The sequence below is a fragment of the Nyctereutes procyonoides genome, unplaced genomic scaffold, assembly GCF_905146905.1.
Source record: "Nyctereutes procyonoides isolate TBG_1078 unplaced genomic scaffold, NYPRO_anot_genome, whole genome shotgun sequence".
NCBI lineage: Eukaryota > Metazoa > Chordata > Mammalia > Carnivora > Canidae > Nyctereutes > Nyctereutes procyonoides.
In genome coordinates, this window is record NW_026575125.1 from 16,197,966 (window position 1) to 16,222,983 (window position 25,018).

Here is a 25,018-nt window from a genome sequence, read left to right on the forward strand (position 1 = left end):
TGCCAGAAGACAATGAAGTAATGACTTACAGAAAGTTGAAAGGGAAAAGTTATGATCTAAGAATTGTATACCTTGTCCTAGTTTTTCATGTACAAAGGTCACAGGAAATTATTCTTAGATCAGCAAAGTCTTATAAAATTTCACCATCCTGGTAGTATCTTTTTTCATAAATTGTTCAAAGATACGTCCTAGACCATTAAGAGAGAATCAAAATAAGAACTTAAGACTACTGAGGTAGGGAAGAACTAGTGAAGTATACTGACACCAACTTAATATTTAGAAACAAATGAATAAAATAACCCCACTAATGGAGAAAGGGTCTGTAAGGAAGAGTAAATAATTGATATAAGTATATAAACAATATAAAACTTAGTTAAAGGTAAGATTTGTAATCTCACGCTAAATTAATGTAGATTCAAATAAAAGAGATAGTGGAAGAAGGGAGAAAAAGATTCTCAATTTTCTCTTTTCCTAAAAGGATTACTGAAAACCACTAGTTTTAGTAGTTAGCTAATAAATATAAATTTTGGAATGTTTTGAGAAACCATATGATAACCAACAATTTATTTATTGCAGTCCAAATCACTAGAAGATAATAACTGGCAAAGACTGTAACAACTACTTTATGAAAGCATCACATTCAACCCTAAGAACATGAGGTAGGTATAATCACCCCTATTTTACAGATGAGGAAACCAAGGCTCAGCAAAGTTAATTAGTGAATGGCAAGAGCAAGACTCAAATCCAGGTCTTTCCAACTCTATAATTCTTTCTTCAATATTTCATAACCTCCTCAAACAAAAATAATCCATATGTCAGAAGGAAAAGAACCACAAGAAAAAAAACTTAAGATGACAGAAATCATTTCAAAAGAAATAATTTAAGAAATGTAAAGTTTAAAGTATCTAATTAAAAGAAAGTATCTTACTGGAACTTAATGCTATTACAGAATTATTGACATTTTTATGAGTGATCATGTTACAATGGTTATGTGTTTTTAAAAGTCTTTACCTTTTAAGAAATATAAATTAAATATTTACATCTGAATTGATGTATCTAGAATTAGATTCAAAATAATCCACTGGAGGCAGGGAGGGGAAGAGAGAATGTGTGTGTGGGCATGAGTAGAGTACAGATAAACAAGACTGGCCATAAATTGACAATCTCTCCGGGGTTAAAGGAATATGGTGGCTCATTATACAATTCTCTCTTATCTGGTGTGTTTGAAATACTTAATAATAAAAACTTTAAGAGTCACTGGTTATATTTTTTAAAAGGTTAAAAAGCCCACACAATTATTTACTGCTTTAAAGAGACAAACAAAACAAGTAAGACTAGAAGAACATAGAGTTTGTAATATTGAGGCCAAAAATAAAATGTGAGGCAAAAACCTATAACCAATTAGAAAGGTCATCTGATTTGAACTAAAAATGTAATTAGTTCTTAATACATATAGTGATAATAATTGCTATCATTTACTGAGCAATTAGCACACACCAGGCAAGTGATAAGTACTATCAGATCACCTCTGATGCTTCTAACAACTCTTCAAGGCATTATCACTAATTTACAAATGGGAAATTAAACCACGTTGGGTATGTCAATCTTTTTAAGTACTATATCCTTAGCCCCTAGCAAAATGCCTGGCACAAGTAGGTGCTCAATAATTATTTAGTAGGTGCTCAAATAAAAAAAGTCTAATATCAGCCTAAGGCTAATAAGCAGGGCCTAAATTCAAACCCAAATCTGAATCTAAAACCCCTACTCAATAATGATATTTCTTAGAGTAAAAATGTTTTTCCTTCTGTGTATGTTTTACTATTTTTCAGATCTATAATTAGCATGTTATTTTTTCAAACAAGTCATTAAAAGTAATAAATGCAAAATAGTATTGAACATTTAATCACAGACTAACCACAAAACACAAAAGATATTTTGGAGACTATAACATTAAATGAACAAACACAAAACAGGAGGGGAAGCTTTAGCATTCTAGTATCAGCTAGCATAATGAACAAAATAAGGACAAAGCATTTGAAGTAATTTACATTAGATAGAGTAGATACTGAATTTGAGAATGTAAAAAGAATATAGGTTCATTTCAAGTATCTATGAAAAATTATAAAGAGTATGTCTAGACCATAAAGTAAATACAAAATTCTTCAAAGTAGGAATCATACAGATCATATTTTCTGATTATGATAAAGAAAGTGAAGAAATAAACCCAAGGCACTCATTCAGAAATTAACATTCTTGTAAATAACTACTGGCTCAAGGAAATAACCACAGCCATCGCTTATGCAATGCTTATTTTGTTCAAAATACGATGTTAGCTTTGTTACATTTTTTTCTCTCAATTCATTCCAATTAATCATTAATAAACCATGAGATGGGTTATTTTGTACAGCAGAGAAGAAAAAATTGTTAATAACTTGTTCAAGATCACAGAACTCTTAGGTTTGCAGATAACTGAACTCAAGTCTGAATCCAAAGCTCATACTCCTAAAACAGAAATGCTGTTAGAATTCACGTATAGACATCTACCTTTGCTCATTTTTCTCTATAAAATAAAATTTTGTAATCAAAGGTAGAGAAAACTAGAGTTCCTCCATAACACAACATGTTCTGAAAGTGTCCATTTATTAAATACACTATTCTAAGAAGGTAACAGTTCATTTTTCTAACATATTGTTATTCAGACATGATACTTCAAATAGCATAATCTCCTAAAAAACAATCCCTTTGAATATATTCACGCTCTCAAGAGGGCATGTAAAGAAGGAAGAAACTATAAAATTAGATAAACAAAGTAGTGAATATAAGGTAAATATGATTTGCCAGTAAACTTATTTCCAAAAAGCAGTGTGACTGTGGAAAAGTCACTATTTTCTGATACTTATCTGCAATCCAAAAGAGTTAGATGGAACCTTGGCCAGCATGGATTTGAAAATTTGCCACAGGACTGTGGGCAAGTCCTTAAGCCTCTCTTGAGTTGTGGTTTCTTCATGCATAAAATATGTGGTTATCTAAGAGCTCTTGCAGCTTGAGAATGTTATAATCTTGTGACTTTAAGCCTTAAAGGATTAAAGTTATTTAAGATTTTCTAGAGTTTTCACACCTGAGGAAATTATTGATTCTGTATTTAAAGCTGTTTTTATGTTCTTTTTTTCCTTTTTTTTTAAGGAGAGTTTAATGTGTGCACCTGTGAGCAGGGGAAGGGCAGAGAGGGAGAGAATCTTAAGCAGGCTCCACGCCCCAGAGCAGAGCCCAATGATTCGGGGCTCGATCTCACAACCCTGAGATCATGACCTGAGCAGAAATCGAGTCGACATTTAACTGACTGAGCCACCCAGGTGCACCTTTATGTTATTTCTGAGTCTAATTCCTTCTTTCCTGTCTGCATCCAAAATACACTTTTAGCCATCCTTCAGCGGTGCCTTTGTACCCAAATATAAACAAGGATAATGTCAAAGAACGATTGTGTAACTGTTGTCACCTGAAAGAGAAGTACTAAGAAAAAGAAAAAAAGACATTGTTTTTCTGTGCAGAGTAAGGAACCTAATGCAATTTTATAATTTTCACAATCCAATTTTACTATTAAGATTTTATTTTCAAGTAATTTCTACATCCAACATGAGGCTCAAACTTACAAATCTGAGATCAAGACCCAGCCAGGTGCCCCAAATTTTACTATTCTTATTTCACTAGTGTTGGTAACTCATTAAGTGTCAACATGTTTTTTTAAGCTCCTCTATCTACTCCCAAACCTATTCCTGCCTTCCTAATGCCTTCAAGTCCCAACCCTTAGTACTCTAATGGAGTTGGTAGTATTTTCCAAACCTGTGTGATGATCAGAATCACCTAAGATTCCTGGTAATGATACATTACCAGGTCTTATCCCAAACTGAATCAGAAATTCAGAAGCCCCATGGCCCCATGGCATTTCTTTCTCTTTTTTTAAGATTTTATTTATTTATTCATGAGAGACACAGGCAGAGGGAGAAGCAGGCTCCATGCAAGAAGCCCGATGTGGGACTTCATCCCGGTACTCCAGGATCATGCCCTGAGCCGAAGGCAGGCGCCAAACTGCTGAGCCACCCAGCGATCCCCATGGCATTTCATTTCATTTTTTAAACAGGCACTTTAGATGATTCCTGTGATTAGACAAGTCTGGGAAATCACAATGTAGAGAAAACATCTTCGGCTTTGGAATCCAACATATTAAGCTTCAAAACCTGACTTTGCCCTTTATTATAGGTGTGATTTTGGGCAAGTTACTTAACATGAGCCTCAGTTTTCTAATCTATAAGATTTGGATACTAGTTATGCTGGAGGTTGTGGTAAAGCCCAGTGTCTTTGAGTGTTCAATGTTAGCTTCTCTTTCCTCCTGCTCACCTTGCCAGAGGAAATGACAAATACAAATATTTGAGGGGATTCTGAGGAGTCTCTTATCTTAATGGGACCACTTCCATTTTGAAGGCTAAAAATTTTAGTACTAAGTAACTCTTTAATGCATTACTTGGGTTAGCTAATTTAAGAGTCTCAGGAATAAGTCTAATGATTTCTTCTGGTTTCCAGAGGCTTAATGGAGCCCTCCTATCTAAAACAGAAAAACCATGATGAAGGGCTTTAAAAGCCCAAGCTTTTGTTATGTGACTGTGGCAAAATGACCTGAATCTGTTTCCTCATTGATAAAAACAAGTGGTGCTTGAATGTTTGCTGAACTGAACCCAATATATGTCACCAATAATGTAATGGTTAATAATCACTTAAAGTTAGATACAGTCTTATCAACATTCTTATGAACAAAAAGAAGACAGCAATAACTTGTACGTAGTAAAATGAAACAGAATGGGATTTGCTCAAATACACAATAAATCAGAGCTTAATCCAAGCAAAATTCCTATTTGTGTTTTATTAACTGTATCTTAATACAAAGTGTTTTAGACAAGTTTGTAGTTGAATTTACTTAGGAAATAACAATCCAAATTACTCACTCATTAAAAAAAATGTGTATGCGTATTTAAAAATTACCATAAGTATATATAAACACAACCTGGCATCAGGGTTTACTTCTGAAAAAACAAAGTTTCTAATTATAGCTCCGTGATTAATTCTAGCTGCACATATATTAAGTATATTAAGATAATGCTATGCTATTATCACCATCAATAAGTACATTTTACTAAAAATTGTTATTATTAATTGTTCAGATAAACTATAAAATAACTAAAAGAAGCCTAAGAAACTTTTAAAAAACTAAACATCTGGGAACATTCAAGACAGAATGTTATCCTCAATTCTTAAAAAATAAACAATAAGGAAAAAAACAAGCCTTAACTCTTAAAGTAATTTAAAGAACAATAGCTTTTCTTCTAATTTATTCAAATTATTCTTTAATGCAACAAATTTTTAAATTTACTTCCTGCCCTTTGCTTATTATGTTAATTTCCAAAAATTTAATATTTTTACTACTTTGAATGAGATTTTTTCCATTTCTACCCAGAAAAGCTATTTATTGATTTCTGAATATATTTTTGCATAATACCACCTTATTAGACTATCAGTTTTAAAGAACCTTTTTAGTGACTTCCTTAGATTAAGTAGATGACTATAACATCTATGAATAGTAATTTTTTTACTATTCTTTTGAATACTCTGATTTTCTTGACTAATTGTATTAGCAAACTCTTCTAGAGTATAAAATAGAGGTGAAAACAGCAGGCAGTTTTAATGAGATTGACTTAGTATGTCCCCATCAAGCATGACACTGGCTATTGGTCTGAGACTGTTTTTAAAGTCTCACATTAAAGACACACCATTTTAATCCCATTTTACTGTTTTTAATTGAGAACAGACATTGAATTTTATCTAGTGCGGACTTTTTTTAACTTTTAAGTAAAAAATGATTATAGATTCATAGAAGGTTGGAAAAGTATAAGAGAGGTCCCATATACCTTTAATCCAGTGGTTACATCTTACATAACTTCCTGTCAAAACAAGGAAATTTATACTAGTACAAAGCCCAGACCTTATTCAGATTTCAATGGTTTTACAGGTTCTCATGTGTGTGTTCTATCCAATTTATCACATTATAGATTCCTGTGTTTACACCACTTATAAAGATACTAAACACTTAGTTCATCACCACCAGGATCTTATGTGCTGCCCCTTTATAACCACACCCACCTCCCTCCTGCTCTCTTTCTAACCCTGGTCTTGTCACCATTCTATAATTTTGTCATTTCAAGAATGTTATGTTAATGGAATCACACAATATGTAACTTTATCCACTGAATATGAATTCTCTTGAGATTCATCCAGATTGCTACATGTATCAATAATCCATTCCTTTTAAGTTGCTGAGTAGCATTCCAGTGTGGATGTACCACAGCTTATTTAACCATTCACCTACTGAATGACATTTGGTTTCTAAATTTTGGACATTACAAAATAGAGCTGCTATAAAAATTTGTGTACAGACATCTGTGTGGACATTACTTTTCATTTCTCTGGGATCAATGCCTAGGAGCATGACTGTTGGGTCATACAGTAAGTTTATGCTTAGTTTTAAAAGAAAGAGCCGAGCTATTTTCCAGAAAGGCTGTATCATTTTATACCCCCACTAGCAACGCATGAAATCTACAATGTTCACATCCTCACCAACATTCAGAATTCCCACTATTTTTTATTTTGGCTCTTCCAAAAGTCAAGGACTCATACCTCATGATGATTTTAATTTCCCTGATAGCTAACCATGCTGATATCTTTTCATATGCTTATTTGCTATCTATATATCCTCTTTGGTGAAATACCTATTCATCTCTTTTGTCAGATTTCTAAATGGATTGTTTGCCTTAAGTTACTGTTTAGAGTTCTTTATATAGTCTAAATACAAGCCCTGTCTCAGATACAGGTTTGCAAATATTTTTACCCATTCTGTAACCTACTTGTCTTTCCATTGCCTTAACAGGGTCGTTTTCATAGAGCAAATGTTTTGAATTTTGATAAAGTCTAATTTTTTTCTTTTATGGATAGTGTTTTTGGTGTTTGGTCTAAGAATTCTTCATTTAGCCCAATATCCTGAAGAGTTTCTAATAGGTTTAAATTCTAAAAGTTTTATATTTTACATTTAAATCCATGATATTTTCCTGTTTGAGTTTTTTGTGTGTGCATCTTTTTAGCAGATGTTTTCTCCTATTTTTTATTTTAAATCTAGTACAGTTAACATACAGTGTTATATTAGTTTCAGGCATACAGTATAGTGATTCAACAATTCTACACGTTACTACTGCTCATCAAGGTAAGTATACTGTTAATTCCCCCATGATACATTTTCAATTAGTTTTTGTATAAGGTGTGAGGTTGAGGTGTTGCTTTACCCACAGATATGTAGTTGTTCCAAGCACCACTGTTGAAAAGCCCATTTATCCTTCTTCCATTGAATTGCTTTTGCATCTTTGATAAAAATCAACTGGCTGTACTTGTATGGGTCTATTTGTGTTCTATATTGAATTCACAACCCTGAGATCAAGACCTAAGCTGAGATTAAGAGTCAGACACTCAAAATGACTGAGCCATCCAGGCACCCCTGTGCATTTATACCACAAAATACCACAGTTTTGATTACTGAAGCTATACAGTAAGTCTTAAAATTGGATCCTTCCACTTTATTTCTGTATTAGATATTTTAGTTCCTTTATCTTTCCATATAACTTTCAGAATAAGCTCGTGTTAAACCTTTAGAAGAATTTGGGGAGAACTGACATCTTTAATATGTTGAGTCTTCAATCTATGAACACAGGACCCTTTCCATAGATTTTGACCTTTGATTTCTTTTATTGGCACTTTTAGTTTCAGCATACACATCCTATACATGTTTTGTTAGTTTCATACCTAAGTATTTTTTGAGCAATTACAAATGGTACTATGTTTTTCATTTAAGTTTTCATACATTCATTGCCAATATACAGAAATATAATTTATTCTTTTATTCTGTTCTTGTATCATATAACTTTTCTGAACTCATTTCTAGTTTTATGTAGATCCCTTGGGATTTACAAAATCACTTGTAAAAGTCTTATTTCTTCCTTTCCAATCTGTATGTCTTTTATTATTTCCTTTTCTTGCCTATTACACTGTTCAGAACTTCCAGGACTATGTTGAATAGCAGTAGTGAGAATGGACATTCTTGTCTTGTTCCTGATATTAAGGGAAAAGCATTCAGTCTTTCACCATTAAGTATGATGTGGGATTTTTCTTTGTGTGTTTGTGTGTGTGTGTAAATATTCTTTATCAAACTGATAAAGAATTCTTAGTTTGATGAGTTTTTACTATGAATGTTTAATTCAGTTTGATGCACTTTCTGCACTATTAATATAATGTGATTTTTCTTCCTTTTTAATATGGTGGACTATACGGACTGATTTTTAAATACTGAACCAGTCTTACATCCTTGGAATAAAATCCATTTCATCACAGTGTATAGTTCTTTTCATATGTTGCTTGATTTCTTTTGCTAGCATTTTGGGGATTCTGTGTTCACGTTCTTGAGGGACACTGGTCTATAGCTTTCTTTTCTGTACTGTCTTTAGGTCCTGGTTTAAGGACAATATTGGCCTCATAAAATGAATTATGAAGTATTTCCTCTTCTATTTTCTGGAAAAGACTGTGTATAATTCATATTGTTCCTTTACTCTTGATATTCCAGATGCTTCCTCTAAAATTTCCTTTCTGCTTGAAGAACTACCTGTGGTCATTCTTTCAGGATCTGCTATAGACAAACTCTCCTAGCCTTCCTTCATCTGAGACTGTTTTGAATGTACCTTCATTCCTGAATGATGTTTTTGCTGGGTATAGAATTCTGGGCTGATCTTTTTCTTTCAGCACTTGAAAAATGGTGCATTTCATCCTGGCTTCCATGGTTTCTAATGTACGATCTGTTGTCATTTGAATCATTGTTCCCTTATATGTAGTAGCTCATTTCTCTTTAGCTGTATTCAAGATTCTTTGCTTTACTTTTAGTTTGATTAAGCGTTTTTTTTTAAATTGTGGTAAAATACAACATAAAATTTACCATCTTACTTTTTAGTGTACAGTTCAGTATGTAAAATATATTTACACTGTTGTGCCACCAATATCCAAAACATTTTCATCTTGCAAAATTTAAACTCCATACCCATTAAACACGCTCTCATTTCCAAAGGCCTGATTTTGATTTGTCTGGGCATGGATTATTTTGGGTTTATCTTGTTTGGGGTTCAGTCAGTTTCTGCATCTGTAGATTTTGTCTCTTGCCAAATTGGGCAAGTATAGGCCATTATTTCTTCAGGTCCACTCTTTTTCTCCACTTTCTGGGACTATGACGACATGGACATTATAAATCTCTTGTTAATGTTCCCCAGGCTCCTAGGACTCTTTTTTTTTTTTTTAATCGGCTCACTTTTCTCTGTTGTTCAAATTAGGTAATCTCTGTTGCTCTATCTTCAAATTTAAGTTTTCCTGTTATCTTCACTTTTCTATTAAGCCATGTATTGTTTATTTCAGGTACTATATCTTTCAGCTCTAAAGTTTCCATATTCTGCTTTATATCTTTTGTTTTTCTGAGACAATTTTTTAAACTTGATTCAAATGTGTTTGTGATTGCTCATGGAAGCATTTTTATGATGGCTGCTTTATTTTTTTTTTAATTTTTATTTATTTTATGATAGTCAGAGAGAGAGAGAGGCAGAGACATAGGCAGAGGGAGAAGCAGGCTCCATGCACCGGGAGCCCGACGTGGGATTCGATCCCGGGTCTCCAGAATCGCGCCCTGGGCCAAAGGCAGGCGTCAAACTGCTGCGCCACCCAGGGATCCCATGATGGCTGCTTTAAAAACCTTGTCAGATAATTGCAACATCTGAAGCATCTTGGTGTTAGTATCTGTTGACTTTTTTCTCATTCATGTTGTGATTTTCTTGGTTTTTAGTACAGTGATCTTTAATTGCATAATGGACATCTTGGAGATAAAACTCTTGATCCTATTTAATCATTTTTTAGCAGGCAGTCTACTAGTTGAGATGTAGTATAAGGGCAGGGTGAATGTGTACTTCCTGCTGGGCCCCACTGACACCACCCTGGCAAAAGTGGAACAAGGACTCTTGCTTTTCTGAACAGGAGTGAGATGGAAGTTCAGCTCCATTCTTGGTACCAGTAAAAGTGGGGTACCACACCATTGCATTGCCTCTGAGTAGGGGTACAAGCTCAGTTCCCTGATGGATCACACTGACAACAGGGAGACAGCAGAGGGGCACCTGGGTGGCTCAGTGGTTTTGTATCTGCCTTTGGCTTGGGTTGTGATCCCAGGGTCCTGGGATTGAGCTCTGTATCAGGCTCCCCACAGGGAGTCTGCTTCTCTCTCTACCTATGTCTCTGCTTCCCTCCGTGCCTCTCATGAATAAATAAATAAAATCTTAAAAAAAAAAAACAAAAGAAAGAAAGAAAGCAGAGGGCTGACTCACACTGCTTTTTGCTGTAAGGTAGAGTGGAAAGTTCAACTTCCTTAAGGGCCCAGCTAACAGGGAAGGGAAGAGGGGGAAGTAGAGTACCAACCAGCCCTGCCATCCACCACTTTGTTCTGCCTTGTAGATGCCAGATGGAGGAGGGGGCTCAGCTACCCACTGGGCCCCAATGACATCAGGAAAGAAGGGAAGCAGAGTTGACTAGTCCACATCCAACCACCTTGTTGATTTTAGATGAAGGTGTAGGCTCAGGGCAGGAGAAGGCTTAGTGGGGACTACCCCTGCCTAATACCACCTTGTTAAATCTCATTGCTTCCAGATTGGGGTGGAGGCTCAACTGGCTCCTGGACCCCACTGACAGTACCTTAGTGAGAGAATCACTTCCTTCTGCAGGTAGTGGGATGGAGGGGGGGCAGTGAGGGAAAATCAAATTCCTGACCAACCTGCCAAAACCACCCAGCAGGGGGAATCAAAGTGCTGTCTGCTTTTGCTAGGCAGGGAATGAGAGTTTAGGTCCTTGATCTGCCCAGCCAACATCACTGAGTGGAGGAATTCAAGCACTGCCACTTGCTTCTTTGGAGTAGGGTGGGATTTTTCTGGGGGTGTTTGGCTGCAGTAGGGCAGGGACTGCCAAAAAGATTTACTATTGTTAGGCTACCCTTTCCCCGATTCACTTGGCTAAAGAGAACAGGCTTTTCTTGGAGCCCCTTTTGTCTGTGCCTATTGGTGATTCAGGTCAGAGGCTTTTACAGGACCTGTCCAAGATATATGGGAAGCAATAAAAATAACCCAAGGAACTCACTATTTGTGTCATTCTTTGAGTCTCAAAATCTGTAGGCAGTCTGCCTTCTTGTTTCCACCTTTCAGAGTGTTCCTGTACTTGAGGTGTTATGTTTAAGGGTTTTAGTTGTAAAAGAGGACCTAAGAGGAATGGGGTTCCTTCAACTTGGGAGAACCAGAAATCTCCTCTAAGTGATTTTCATGTTGAAAATAGCATTTATTTGCTTTGTGTGTGTGTGTTTTAAAAGGAACTTTATTAGGTGTCAGGGGTAATAATATTTACTTTCTAATCTTCCACATTATGCTTAAAAATGCACTATGGAAAACTGCTGTAACATTATAGATCATAATTTTCTTCTGAAGTTCCAATTATATCTATTTGTAACATTCCTGGCTAATTTAGCTTGCTTCATGTTATTTAACTGCCTGTCCACCTCAGTACTTTTAAACTATAATATTCCAAAGGAAATAATATTTCATTCATCATTACCTAGTAATATCCTCAACACACTCAAACAGCCAAGGGGAAAAGTTCACTTTAAAATTCATTTATAGGGGTGCCTGGGTGGCTTAGTTGGTTGAGCGTCTGCCTTCAGCTCAGATCATGATCCCAGAGTCCTGGCGAGTCCCTGGTGAGCAGGGAGCCTGCTTCTTCCTCTCGCTCTCTGCCCCTACCCCCTGTTCATGCTATCTCTCACGTGCTCTTTCCCTCAAATAAAAAATAAATAAAATTAAAAAAAAAACTCCTTTATGAGCTCTTTTTAATAATCCAAAGGAAATCCTTTTTTTTTTAAAGTAGGCTCCATGCCCAATGTGGGGCTTGAACCCATGACCTTGAGATCAAGAGTCACATGCTCCACCACCAGCCAGCTAGGCACCCCAGGAAATCTTATTTTTAATTTGTCTGTGATATTTTTCTCTTTAAGTAACCTTCCTTACTGCTACCAACATCCATTGTAATAGTTATTCCTCTTGAATTATACCAATAACCAGCAGGAACTTGAAGGAAAGGAGGCAAGAAGGTTTTGTTTTGTATTTTCCTACTTCTTTAAATGAAACACCTGTACATCTCACTGAACCTAAGAAATGGATTCTTGAAAAAAAATTCATTTATCTATTGACTTATATTTAACTTTGGAGAGTCTAAACATACAGTTTTAATTGATCTTCAATTATTTCCTGTACTCTTGCTTTAAATAAGAAACTATAGAATAGTTTAACAACACTGAAGACTCTAATGAAAAATATCACTGCTTCAACAGTTGCTTTCTTGCCATAATTTTCTATAATTAACATTAACTCTTTGTTGTGTTCCTCTAGAAACTCTACTCTGGCTGGGAAAAGGGATGGTCCAGGTGATGAGGTAACATAAGATATCTCCAAAGAACATAGGGCTTTACTGATCCACTTGGAAAACCAGAGTTCTAGGAAAAACTTTGAATTTATCACATATAAAAATAAAAAAAACTTTTGAAAACACAGATTGAAACTAAGTTTTCTAAAGAACTATGTACAGTCCCTGACTTATGATGGTTTGACTTATAATTTTTTGACTTTACAATGGTGCAAAAGTGATTTAACGTCATCCAGTAGAAACCACAATGAATTTTTATCTTTTCCCCGGCTAGCAATAGGTGGTATGATACTCTCTCATGATGCTGGGAAGTGGTAAGGAATAGCACTCTTAGTCAGCCATGTGATCATGAGGATAAACAACCAATACACTTAGTCATTCTGTTTTTCACTTTCAGTACAGTATTAAATAAATTACAAGAGCTAGTCAACACTTTGTTATAAAATAGGCTTTGTGTTAGAGGATTTTGCCCAATCTAGGCTAATATAAGTGCTCTGAGCATGTTAAAGGTAAGGTAGGCTAAGCTGTGACACTCAGTATGTTAGGTGCATTAAATGCATTTCCAACTTATGATGGAACATAATCCTATTTAACTCCAGGAAGGTCTGTATACAATATAACATAGACAAGGATCTTCTATTAACAGCATTAATGCAAAAACTCCATTTAAGTCTCCAAATCAGTAAAAAATAAGCACAAGAATTAATTATGTATACAAGTAGACAACAGGCACATGAAAAGATCCTTAACACCCTTGGTTATTAGGGAAATGCAAATCAAAACCACAATGAGATACCACTGCTCACATACTATGATGGCTATAATGAAAAAGACAGTAACAAGTGTTGATGAGGATAAGGAGAAACTAGAATCCTCATACACTGCTGGTGGGAATGTAAAATGGTTCAAGGAATTTGGAAAACAATTTGTTGGTAATTCAAAAATATTAAACATAGACTTACCATATGACACAGAAATTCCACTCATAGGTACATACCCAAGAGAATAAAAAACATATGTTCACATAAAAACTTAATACAAAATATTCATTGCAGCATTATTTACCATAGCCAAAAAGCGGAAACAACCCCAATGTCCACGAACTGATAAATGGATAAACAAAATGTGGTGTAGCTATACAGTAAAATATTAGCCATAAAAATGAAGCACTGATACAAGATATAACATGGATGAACTTTGAAAACATTGTTAAATGAATGAGGTCAGACACAAAGTCCACATATTATATGATTCCATTAATATGAAATGTCCAGAATAAGTAATCTACAGAGAAAGTAGATTACTGGTTGCCAGGGGCTGGGGGAAGGAAGGAATAGGGATGACTGCTAATGAGTATGGGATTTATTTTTGGGCTGATGAAAATGTTCTGGAATTAGATAATGGTGATGGTTGCAGAACCTTGTGAATATACTAAAACCCACTGAATTGTATACAAGAGTGAATTCTGTGGTATGTAAATCATATCTCAATTTAAAAAATGATTAATTAAGGCTATTTAACCTAAACAGGAAAAAAAAAACCCACCAATGACCGTGTAAACTTTAAGTTTCCTTTTCTTATACTGTAGCAAGATAACTGGTAACTTTTTCAGGTTGACTCAGATCCTATTTTCTGACACTTTGAGGGAGTGTCAAATAGATTTTTCTAAAGAGATGCAAATATAAAGAGGTAATGATTTAATAAGCAGCAATTCAAAAACAGAACACAGTTACCCAAGCACACACCTGACGACTACTTTATGAAGACTGTTAACTATTATCTGGACAGCCCCCTCCCCTTTTCCAAATACTATAGTTTTTGTTTCAAATGTTCACATGTAAGACACCTGTTTAGAAATCCCAAAACATTATGTCATACAATGTTACAAACACCATTTCTCAGGCCAGCTCACAAAAACCTATTTAACCCACAATGTATTTGGAGAGTAGAATCGATTTCATTTTCTAACTCTACCTATACATTCCCATAAAAATATCTTCTCATGCAAACCACAGAGAAGCTTTCTCCCCTGTAAGAGATTTCATCTAGAATGAGTCACTCACCTACATGCTGTTCTCAACTCAAGCATGGCAGTTTAGCAGAAAATCAGTGAAATTTGCAATCTGAGACTAGGGTTTGATTCCTGCCTCCTCTACTAACTAGTTGTGCAACCATGAGCAGCTTATTCAACCTTTCCAGGCTTTAGCTTCCCTATCTGTAGGTTGAGAAGAATTATGTCTACCTCATTCAAGTTGATATAAACAGTGTCTAGTTACAGAGGACATTCAGTAAATGCTAATCTACAAGATGTATCAATCCACTTTTCCAGTATTAATTAGCACAGCATAGTTAACAAAATGCAACATTTTTTGATAGCTAAATTTCCCCAGTCCTTGGTGTTATCATTGAATGAGAAATGTCACTAGAAAGCTAGCAAAAGTGTAGAAAGTGCAGAATGGTGATTTGAGGGGCACATACCATGTAATAGGGTTTATAAAAATCTTCAGGGTAGGTGAAGAACAAAACAAAGCTGGTTAAACATAATTTGAAAAAGTATAGTAAATATTCTTTCATTTAGAAAAAGCTTTAGCAGGCAGCCCTGGTGGCGCGGAGGTTTAGCGCCGCCTGCAGCCCGGGGTGTGATCCTGGAGTCCCGGGATTGAGTCCCACGTGGGACTCCCTGCATGGAGCCTGCTTCTCCCTCTGCCTGTGTCTCTGTCTCTCTCTCTGTCTGTATCTCTCATGAATAAATAAATAAATAAAATCTTAAAAAAAAAGGAAACTAACGCACCACCACAGGCAAGATGGTAGTGGTGTGGACTCTGACGACACCTAGCTCAGAGAAAAAAATTGTACAAAAAAAAAAAAGAAAAAAGAAAGAAAGAAAAAGCTTTAGCCACTAATTTCAAAATACAAATAACAAAGCAAAGCTGAAAAACACCAGTATAGGAAAAAAAGTTCAATTTGTACTAATCCTATAATCTAGAACTGTGCTGTTGAATGTGGCAGCCAATAGCCACAGGTGACTATTTAAATTTAAAATAGTTCAAATTAAATTTAAAGTTCAATTCCTCAGCCACACTAGCCACATTTCAAGTGCTCCATAGCCATGTGTGGCTAGTAGCTACTGAACAATGACGATCTAGAAGTTATGGGTTTTTTTTAAAGTTAATCTTTACTATTATTTTATCTTATTTTCAGGGCTCCTAAATGTAAAAAATTAGAATATCTGAAGTTTTTAGTATAGGTTCTACAAGATTTCTGGAGAGTTTTCTACCAAAACATTGTATGTGAGACATACTTCAATCTATTATGTCAAAATCATCTTTTGCTTCAGGCTATCAATTTAACATCTGCTTCTAACACATATCAAATGACTGAACCAAGTTTCCTATAACAAGCTTTGTGGACCACAGGATTAGAGGCAAGCTCACAGAAATCTAGATGACCAGGTCAAGTTTGAAGATGAGATCATCATTATACAGAAGATTATAAAAATCAATTTACATGGTGGGTTAAACATAACTAGTTTTTAAGGTATATAATATACCTTAAAATGGGTATATTAGTGAATATTGGGAAACCTGACAAGTTATGCTACTGCTGTAATTCTATTTATACTAATAAAGGAAAAGAATGACAGGAAGTATAAAAGCGCTTTTGGATTTACACACAAATATAGGGTAGCTAACAGTCAGGAAACTAGCACTATTTCATGGGGAAAAAACCCTCCAAAGACAATGTGGAGACCTGACTCCAGGTGGGGCAGTAGGCTAGCTTTCTGTTTTGTAGGCCTGTTCTTTAGTTTATTCACATTCCTTTCTAGTTGATACTTTCCAGAAAGGAAGGTAAATATGCAGAGTAGGTAATGCCAGTAATTGAGCCATTTGGTCACTCTATGTTGAAGCATAAAACACTGTTATTAATAGGTAATATGTCCAAACACCCTTGGCCCCAGAGGTATGTGTATACAATGAGCAGAGATCACAAAAACGGTGAGGATGCTCTTTTAGATTATTTGGTAAGCTGCGAGTGTAAACTTTTTTAAGATGGAGTAACAAGGTTCCCAAGTTAAAAATGACTATCAAAATATCAGTAATCCTATATATTTTCTAGTAACTGTGAGTTAGAAGCGATTAATTTAAAAAGAGTGGGAGAGATAGGCAGATTGATGGCAACATAAAGTTTCCAAATGATAAAAGAGTTTTTAAAAATTATGAATTTGAGATATAAATTACAGAGCAAGTCAATGTACGAGCCACTTAACAGAGGCAATTAGCTTGATATTAAGGTAGAATATGACCATTAATTTTCAGAATAGGGGATAAAAAGTTTAAGTTATTTTAAACTTTCATTTAAATCATATTTAGGGGCACTTGGGTGGCTCAGTTGGTTAAGCGTCTGCCTTCAGCTCAAGTCATGATCCCAGAGTCCTGGGATCTAGCCCTCTTGTTGGGCTCCCTGCTCAGTGGGGAGTCTGTTTCTCCCTTATCCTCTGCCCCTTCCCCCTCCCCCCAGTTCATGCTCTCTCTTGCTCTGTGTCTCTCAAATAAATATTAAAAAAATAAATTTTTATATTTAAATGTCTAGTCCATTATAAGATGGAGAATTGGGGGATCCCTGGGTGGCTCAGCGGTTTGGTGCCTGCCTTTGGCCCAGGGCATGATCCTGGAGTTCCGGGATCAAGTCCCACATCTGGCTCCCTGCATGGAGCCTGCTTTTCCCTCTGCTTGGGTCTCTGCCTCTCTCTCTCTCTGTCTCTCATGAATAAATAAATAAAATCTTTAAAAAAGATGGAGAATTGTACAATGTAAAAGATTTCAATTCAAAATGAAAAATTCTTGACATAAAAAAAAGCTTTGATACAATTAAACATAACAGCTCATTTGCAGGCAATACTGGATCATGTTACTATAGTTATCAGAGTGTCCAAACTGTTCTGCAAAGCACCTGTGTCCTTTGAGACTTCAATAGATGGTTGAAAAAAAGGGTTCTGACATGAAGTCTCAAATGATGTGGGCTATATATCTTTTTTGCAGATTCATCATGTACAAATATCATCTTAAAAGTTCTAAGAAGTTATGAGGTAAAGACATTGGCCAAATACTGTTTACCTCTATAACTGCCATATGTATTTGATTATGTTACACTCCTTTGTTTCGTTTTTGTTTTTGCATGACAGAGATGGTTGCTGGGGCATAGATACATCTTTAACATTTCCAGAGACTTCTCAGTTAAAAATACTGTATATCATATTTCAAGTTCTTTAAGTACAAATACCACCATAAAAGACCAAATCCAAAGGATTTTATTTCTAGACAGGAAAACCCAGTCACTTGTGGCATATTCAAATAACCAAAACAAATGTATTTAGAGTAATGGGGAGGAAGGTGTGCCATATTAATTTCTGTCCCTAAAAGTGAAATTAATAGGACTGATCCTAAAATATAAAAAGGTGTGCACATTTTGTTTTGGTATGTTTTAGAGAAAGTAAGTTAAAATTCTACTTATTAACACTATATATTGACTTTATCCATTTCTTCAAGGACATACTTCCTTCAAGAAGTTGACATCTAGGATACACCAGCTTTCACCAATCGTAAGACACTATCATGTGTAAAATATACTATTATATATCCCTAAGGGGAAAGAAACACTGCAAATTAAACAATCGCATGCCATGGACTGTGAGATGCCTTCCAATTTGACCAATGTCGAAATGTGAACATTAACTTTGCTTTCTTCCTTCTTCCACACATATTCTTCAAACGTTCTTTGTTTTTCCTCTTTAAAGATGATATTGAAGAGGGGAACAATACAAAAAGGGACAGATTCAAGAGATTCGCATTTACCTTATCCTTATAATTATATTCAGATATAATAATGGCTGTTTAAACAGATCAATCAAACAAATCACTTTTAATTGTTCTGCTTGATTCTGAAAAAATTACCCCAGAGGAAAAACACAGAACTTCCTCACACAATTCTGTTAGATTCATTATATTATTTATTAGACACTTAAACCATGCACTGAACCACATACTTTACATATATTATCATTTCACTTAATTCTCACCACAACCCTATGAGGTAGGTATTATTTCATCCCTATCTTACAGATTAGAATGTTGAAGCATAGAGACATTAACCAACTTGCATAAGATCACTAAATTATTAAGTGGCAGAGCCAGGAGTCAAACCCAGGTCTTTATGGCTCCAACACTTTGCCATACATCCAAATTATCTTACAAAGTACCTTCTAAATTTTAAGGAGGTAAGTAAAACTGAAATATTGAATTGCTAGTAACTAATGTGTTTGCTTAAAATAGGCCAAATGTATAAAATAATAGTTGTCTTAAATGGATACATTTTATCCTCAATCTGTTTCAAAAAATGCATATATTTGTGTTTTTTTTAACTCTACACATTTTACAACAACTAACATTTACAGTTGTTTTATCTTTGTTTTTATGCCAGTTGGTATTAAATTGATAAGCTGGAATATGTGAGATCTGCTAATTGTTCCAGATTAGTGACACAGGAAACTATCAAATCTGAAGTGGGGTAGAAGAAGACATTTAATGCCAAATATAAAACTGCAGTTGGTTGTTTTTATTTTCTATTATGTGAATCGGGGAATTGCATGTATAATATAGATTTGCACAATTGCATTCCAATGCTTTAAAACTTGTTATCCATCAAAACACATAAACAACTGAGCTCTATAACACTCATGCATTACCAAGGGACCACCAAAATGTCACTGTTGTACACTGTAATCTGGATCACTGGGTCTAAAGCATCCAGTCTGCACTGGGCAACTGGCGCCCTTGACATCACCCAACATTCACAGCCTGCTATATCACATGTCCCTGAGTATGGAACTCTAGAGCAAATCTTGTCAATGATCACAATGGTATGAATTTTTTAGTGTGTGATAAATTTTTTTAAAAATCTTTACAATTCTGCAATTCAGACTTCTGATAAATGATCTGCTATATTTTTTATCTATAATTCACCAATTATCATGTCCTTGGTCAAGAGTGCACATCCCAATTATGCCAGTCTCCTTAAATAAAAATAGGATATACTCATTTTAATTTCCAGAAACATACTAAAGAAAAGGCAAAGTCTGCCTATACTTGTTTCTTTAGGTTTATCTCTTTATCTTAAAATTTAAATGTACCAAAGAAGTTTCACATTTTGGATCAATCCAATTAGTATAGGAAGAGCTGCAAAAAAAGCAAACTTTTCCTAAATTTTAGTTGAACAAAAACTGACATCTTATAATATCATAATCACTGAAAACAATGAAGTGCTCAGTAATGTGTCACAGTTACTATTGACAGTTGACATGTAACAATACCTGTCCTCTCCTCAGATCTTCACTTGGGGGAAAGAAAAAAACCTGAAAGGTGATAGAAATGAAACAGGAAAAGGAAAAGAAACTTAATAAAACATTTTTCAAAATCAATGATCATACTTTAATAGAATGTATTTCCCTACAGATAAAAATAAGAAAACTAATATCAATATAGTAGAAATACTCCAGAATCCAACACAATCTTTGAAGATAAAAATGGATGCACATTCACTGAATATGGTTTCCAACACAAGGGTCTCATTTTTTATAAAGAAAATATTTATATAATTAATATTTTAATGCATTATGGGTACTTGCTATTTAAAACAATTCAAGGTGGCTATTTTTATACAGCACATTTCTATAAAGCAAAAATAACCTTAAGTATATTAAGGTTAAATTAATTAAAATTGTTCTTATTTACATTTACTATCATTTATCCTTTATTGAAAACTTAGAAAAAGTGTCACTTTAGGTCAGGCTTATGATCTAGTAAATGTTATCTCTGACAGCAGTGGCAAGGAATTTACAGAATAGTCACAATTCCTTGATATCTGTCTCCTAAACCGTCAGACACTCAAAAACATACTAGCATCTTTAAATAACTCACTAAAGAGTTGTGAATTCACCTAGACTATTTAGGACACTATTTTGTTTTTAATCTTGTACTAACCTTGACTGCTTACATAGTACTTCCTTTATTATCCTAAATTTGCTTCTTTAAACATTTGGCCTAGTTCTAGCCTATCATGTTCTGACCCATGTTTGAGTTAACCACAAGGGTTTTTTTGTTTTGAGCACCATGAGACCCATGTGAGGTCTTAAAGCAGGAAGGCTATGTAAAGGAATGAAGAACTGCCTTGTATTTTCGGTGAGGTACTCAGGTTTTTAAGATTGCTCATATTTCAATGTAAGATTAAAATGATTAGAACAGAAGTAACATTGATAATCACCCTATTCCTAACCATAATTCACTCAGTGGATGTCTATTGGATTCATAATATATATGTGCCAGGCACTGTGTTAAGTGCTGAGAATACAAAGGAAAAAAAGGCTCTGCTTTCAAGATTTCACAATCTACTAGGAATCAGACCACAAATGTAAATCTCTATAGAGACCAACCCTGACACCTTTTAGCCCAGAAAGAAAAAATTTTGATGAATTTACTCAAGTAAATATCTTTCAAAAAATGACTTTATTCTGGTAAAATATAATTACTTTCTATTAAGAACTTACTGGGGAGGAGATGGCATAATAGCAGACATAATATGAAGTTCAATATTAGACTTCTGAATGAAAATTCTCAACCTTTTCCTTGTTGGCTTCAATTTCCAAAATTGTATCAGAAGTAATTTACTTGAAACAGATGAACCACCAAAGGCAACAAAATATCTAAAGGCCATTAAAAAATCTTTTAAAAATTAATTTAGGCAACTCCAGCTCCCTGTGACATATCTTATGCCAGAATATCAAGAAAATTCTTTGAAAATGGCAAGTTGTAGAATCCTATCTGCCAGGTTCTGGAAACCATGACAGTAACTGAAATAACTAGGCTTTAACAAGTGCGATCACTTATAATACCATAACTGTTTCTGAAAAATACATGACCTCCAACTACTGGCTTATTTATTTATACCCTGAATTTTTCCACAAAGGATCTGAAGCAGCTACCTTAATATAAAGCAAAGCACATGAATTATACCCACTCGGCTTTGAGTTATGGCTCTGTCGTTTACTATTTATAATCTTTGTGCCCTTAACTTCAGATATTCCGTTTCTTAAACTGTAATAATGAGGATCACAATCCTACTCTGTTGGGTCATAAGAAGGATAAAATGAAATAGCATGTACCACAGTATTTGGCATATAGTAAGTGCTAAATAAATATCAGTTTTGTGCCTTCCTTATCCAAATGTATGCTATGTAGAAAAAAGATAAGGTGGAATTTTAAATGATTTTTTAACACATTGATACGTGCCAAGCAGAAATGTGGACTGATTATGAGTTGCAAATGTTACCGTTTGCATGGAACAATCAGGTTCAAAGCAATTCAATTTCTTTTCACAAGGTCAGCACTTTGAGAACATATTTTATAAACCTTTTAGCTATATTACTCAATGCAAATAAATCTGAAGGAAAAAATGAATGAAAAGAGTCCGTTTGCATACTAATTTCCATACTATCCATTCAAAGGATGATAAAACATTTTAAATTCAATTTCCTTATAATACATCGATAGTATTAAACAGGCTAATAAAAATTTAAATGTAATCCTGCTAGTGTTAAAAACGTGATTTCCTTTTTAAAAATATTTAGAAAACATCTATCAATATCTTTTCCATTGAAGAGCAGCGTTTAGCTTAGATTTTAAAAATATGATCCAAGTCACAAAATACTAAGTACCAGCCGTAAGCACTATTACAACTCTGCTCACGTTAAGGAGAGCAAGTAAACATTTTATACAGCAATGGGTGGAGGTGACTAGGAAAAAATTGAAAAGCGATTTGAACTGACTCCCCTCCCCCTCCATTATACCCGAGAATGCAAGTGTCCCGCATCTCAGATCAAACTGAGCCTCGGTCTTACTGACGTAACCAGTAACCCTATCCACCTCTCACACTGCGGAGGCCGGCAGGGCAGCGGCTGCCGCCAAGTACACCACTCATCAGAGCCTGCCCCATTCCACCCCCGCGTTTCAGTCATGCTTTCCAGAAATGGGGTCACTCACTAACTATTACACACACGCAGGCTATCATCCTGTAATACCCCAAAGTCCGCTGAGGGGATAGAAGATAGCAAAAAGTCAAGAAGGGAGAATCACAGACGTGCCACCATCAGGAATTGATTTTCCACTTCGGAGAGGAGCGCTGATGCCCTGGAATGGGTCTTGTCTGGATTATTTTCGCAGACCCCAAGTTGGTTCTGGGACAGGGACGGCTGCGAAAGCTCGATGCTAGGCTGTGTCCGGGGAAATTGTTTTGCCGTGTTTGGGTATATTGTTTGGGTTTTTGGCACTCGGTTAGGTGTCTCAGGGACCGTCATCGAATAGATCCCGGGGGAAGAAAACCTGAAAGCCCTTTAGGGCGGTAATGATCGCCTTGAACATCACCCTCTCACCTCCATGGACAGGAAACTCAGGTTAAAGCTCCTAGGGACTGGGGTCCTCGAGCTCAGCGACCTCAGAAATGGGGGAGGGGGGAGGATCTCAGGCTTCCACTTTCTCCTTTGCACCAGCAGAAACCGCTGCGGCAGACAGACTGGGGGGAAGGCAAAAACCCTTGGCTGTCCTGTACCCCTTACCCGAAGCCCCCACAGGTCGCCAGTCCTGCCTTGGGCCGTTCTGGCCCCTGCGCGCCCGACTCACAGCACCAACTCCCTCCCCTGGCCGGACTCGGGAGTCCCTGCTCCCCAGTGAACCCAATCCATACCCCTCCCTTACACTCCAAAGTCGCCAGGGTCCAGGGAAGCCCCCAAGCAGGCAGGGCCAAACTTCCCAACTCCTCTTCGGCCCCCGCTCCGCTTCCCGGTCCCCCCACGCAAAGTTGATTAAAATCGGCTTCTTGCAAAGCCCCAGCGCCCACTCCAAACCCTACGCGCCACCACACCACAGCCCCCCGAGCGAGGGAGGGGAGGTGAGGGTGCGGGTGGAGCAGAAGGGCAAATAGACCAACCCCAACTACCCAAACCGGAATCCCAGACCGAGGGGAGACGAGACGCGAGCAGCAGAGGAAGGGGCCAAGTGGCCAGCTCCAGGGAGGGGAGCTGGCCGGCGGGGGCGAGGGGAGGGGCGCGCCAGCCCCCGGCCGCCCGGCAGCACTCACCTCAGCGCTGTCGGACGGGCTCTCCACAGCCATCTTCTGCCACGGGTCCGCCAGCTGCGCCAGCGGCATCTTCCCCCCCGGCCCGCCGCCTTCACCGCCTCCTCCCTCCCCGCCCGCCCCGCGGCCGGCCCCGCTCTGTCGCCGCCCGAGCCCCACGACAGCAGCAGCGGCGGCAGCAGCAGCACCAGCGCCGGCTGCCCGGGAGAGGGCTCGGCGCCGACACCGACCCTCGAACGCCGCGCGCCTGGCTGGAGATGTCCGCGCGCCGAGCGAGAGCCTCGCGCCGCTGCCGGGCACCGGGTCTCGCCCCTTTCTTCCTCTCCTCCTTCCGCCGCCGGGACTACAGCTCCGCCCCCCCCGCCGGTTCCCGCGCCCGCTCCCAGCAGAACAGCGGCGGCCGCGCGCTCCCCCACTTCCGCTCACAACATGGCGCCTAAGCGATACCTGTCTCTCAGAGCGAGGCTCGGCCGCTGCCGCCACCGCCGCGCGCACCCGGGGGCGGGGCTTGGGAAGACACGCCCCCGGCCGCCGCGCTTCGCTCCTCCCTCCTTCCTCGCCCCAACCTCAGCTTCTGGGCCTCGCCTACTTTCAGGAAGGGCGAGCCGGAGAGATCTGGGGGCGTCGGCGGGCGGCAGGGGAAAGAAAAGGGGAAGGGCAAGGAAAGCTAAAGGGTGGGAGCCCTAGGCTAAGGGTCCGAGCAGGTCGGAGGCTACTTAAGGATGTAGAGAACAGTGGTCTCCGCCTAGCTGGGGAGGGAGATGGGCGAGGCACAGTGGGCGCAGTCGGGTGCCACGGACCCGGGGAGTGAGCGTGGGTGTCTTTTCGGTCTGACTCCTCAGTGGGTGTTTGTGGGAAGCATAGTGTCTATGGACACATCCTTTAATGGGCCAGGATCCGCCCTATCCAGGCTCACACGCTGGGCACTCACCTGCCGCCCCCTCCTCCGTAACGTCCCCCAGGATGGGGACACGTAAGCTTTGTGCCCTGGAGCCCCCTGGAGGTTCGTCTCTCGATTTGATTCAAGGCTCTCCAAATCGAGGCACTTGTGTTATATCTTTAATATTTGGAATTCATTTGTCTTGCTTGAGTCGCCCCCCACCCAAAGTCTGCAGAGCCCTCGGGCATGAACCTCGACTCTCGAAGCCCCCGCTCCCTGGTACCTAAATCTGCACGAGGAAAAAAACAAGGAGGTTCCTTGAGG

General features: G+C 37.5%; 1 protein-coding gene across 4 annotated transcripts in view; it reads right to left on the reverse strand.

The window, feature by feature from the left end:
* The window catches only part of RPS6KA3 (ribosomal protein S6 kinase A3), a 111,082-nt gene extending 86,802 nt beyond the window's left edge, over window positions 1–24,280 (reverse strand). Inside the window, exon 1 of one of the 4 annotated variants that reach the window (XM_055338222.1) lies at window positions 24,262–24,280. Coding sequence is in view for 2 of the 4 variants with exons in the window: in XM_055338225.1 (XP_055194200.1) it covers window positions 23,818–23,886 (69 nt within the window). In the remaining 2 variants the exon portion in view is untranslated. Of the gene's footprint in view, window positions 1–23,113; window positions 23,135–23,817; window positions 23,917–24,261 lie in introns of those variants that run through there. The other 3 variants (XM_055338225.1, XM_055338224.1, XM_055338219.1) reach the window with 3 other exon arrangements.
* Window positions 24,281–25,018: the final 738 nt, after the last annotated feature.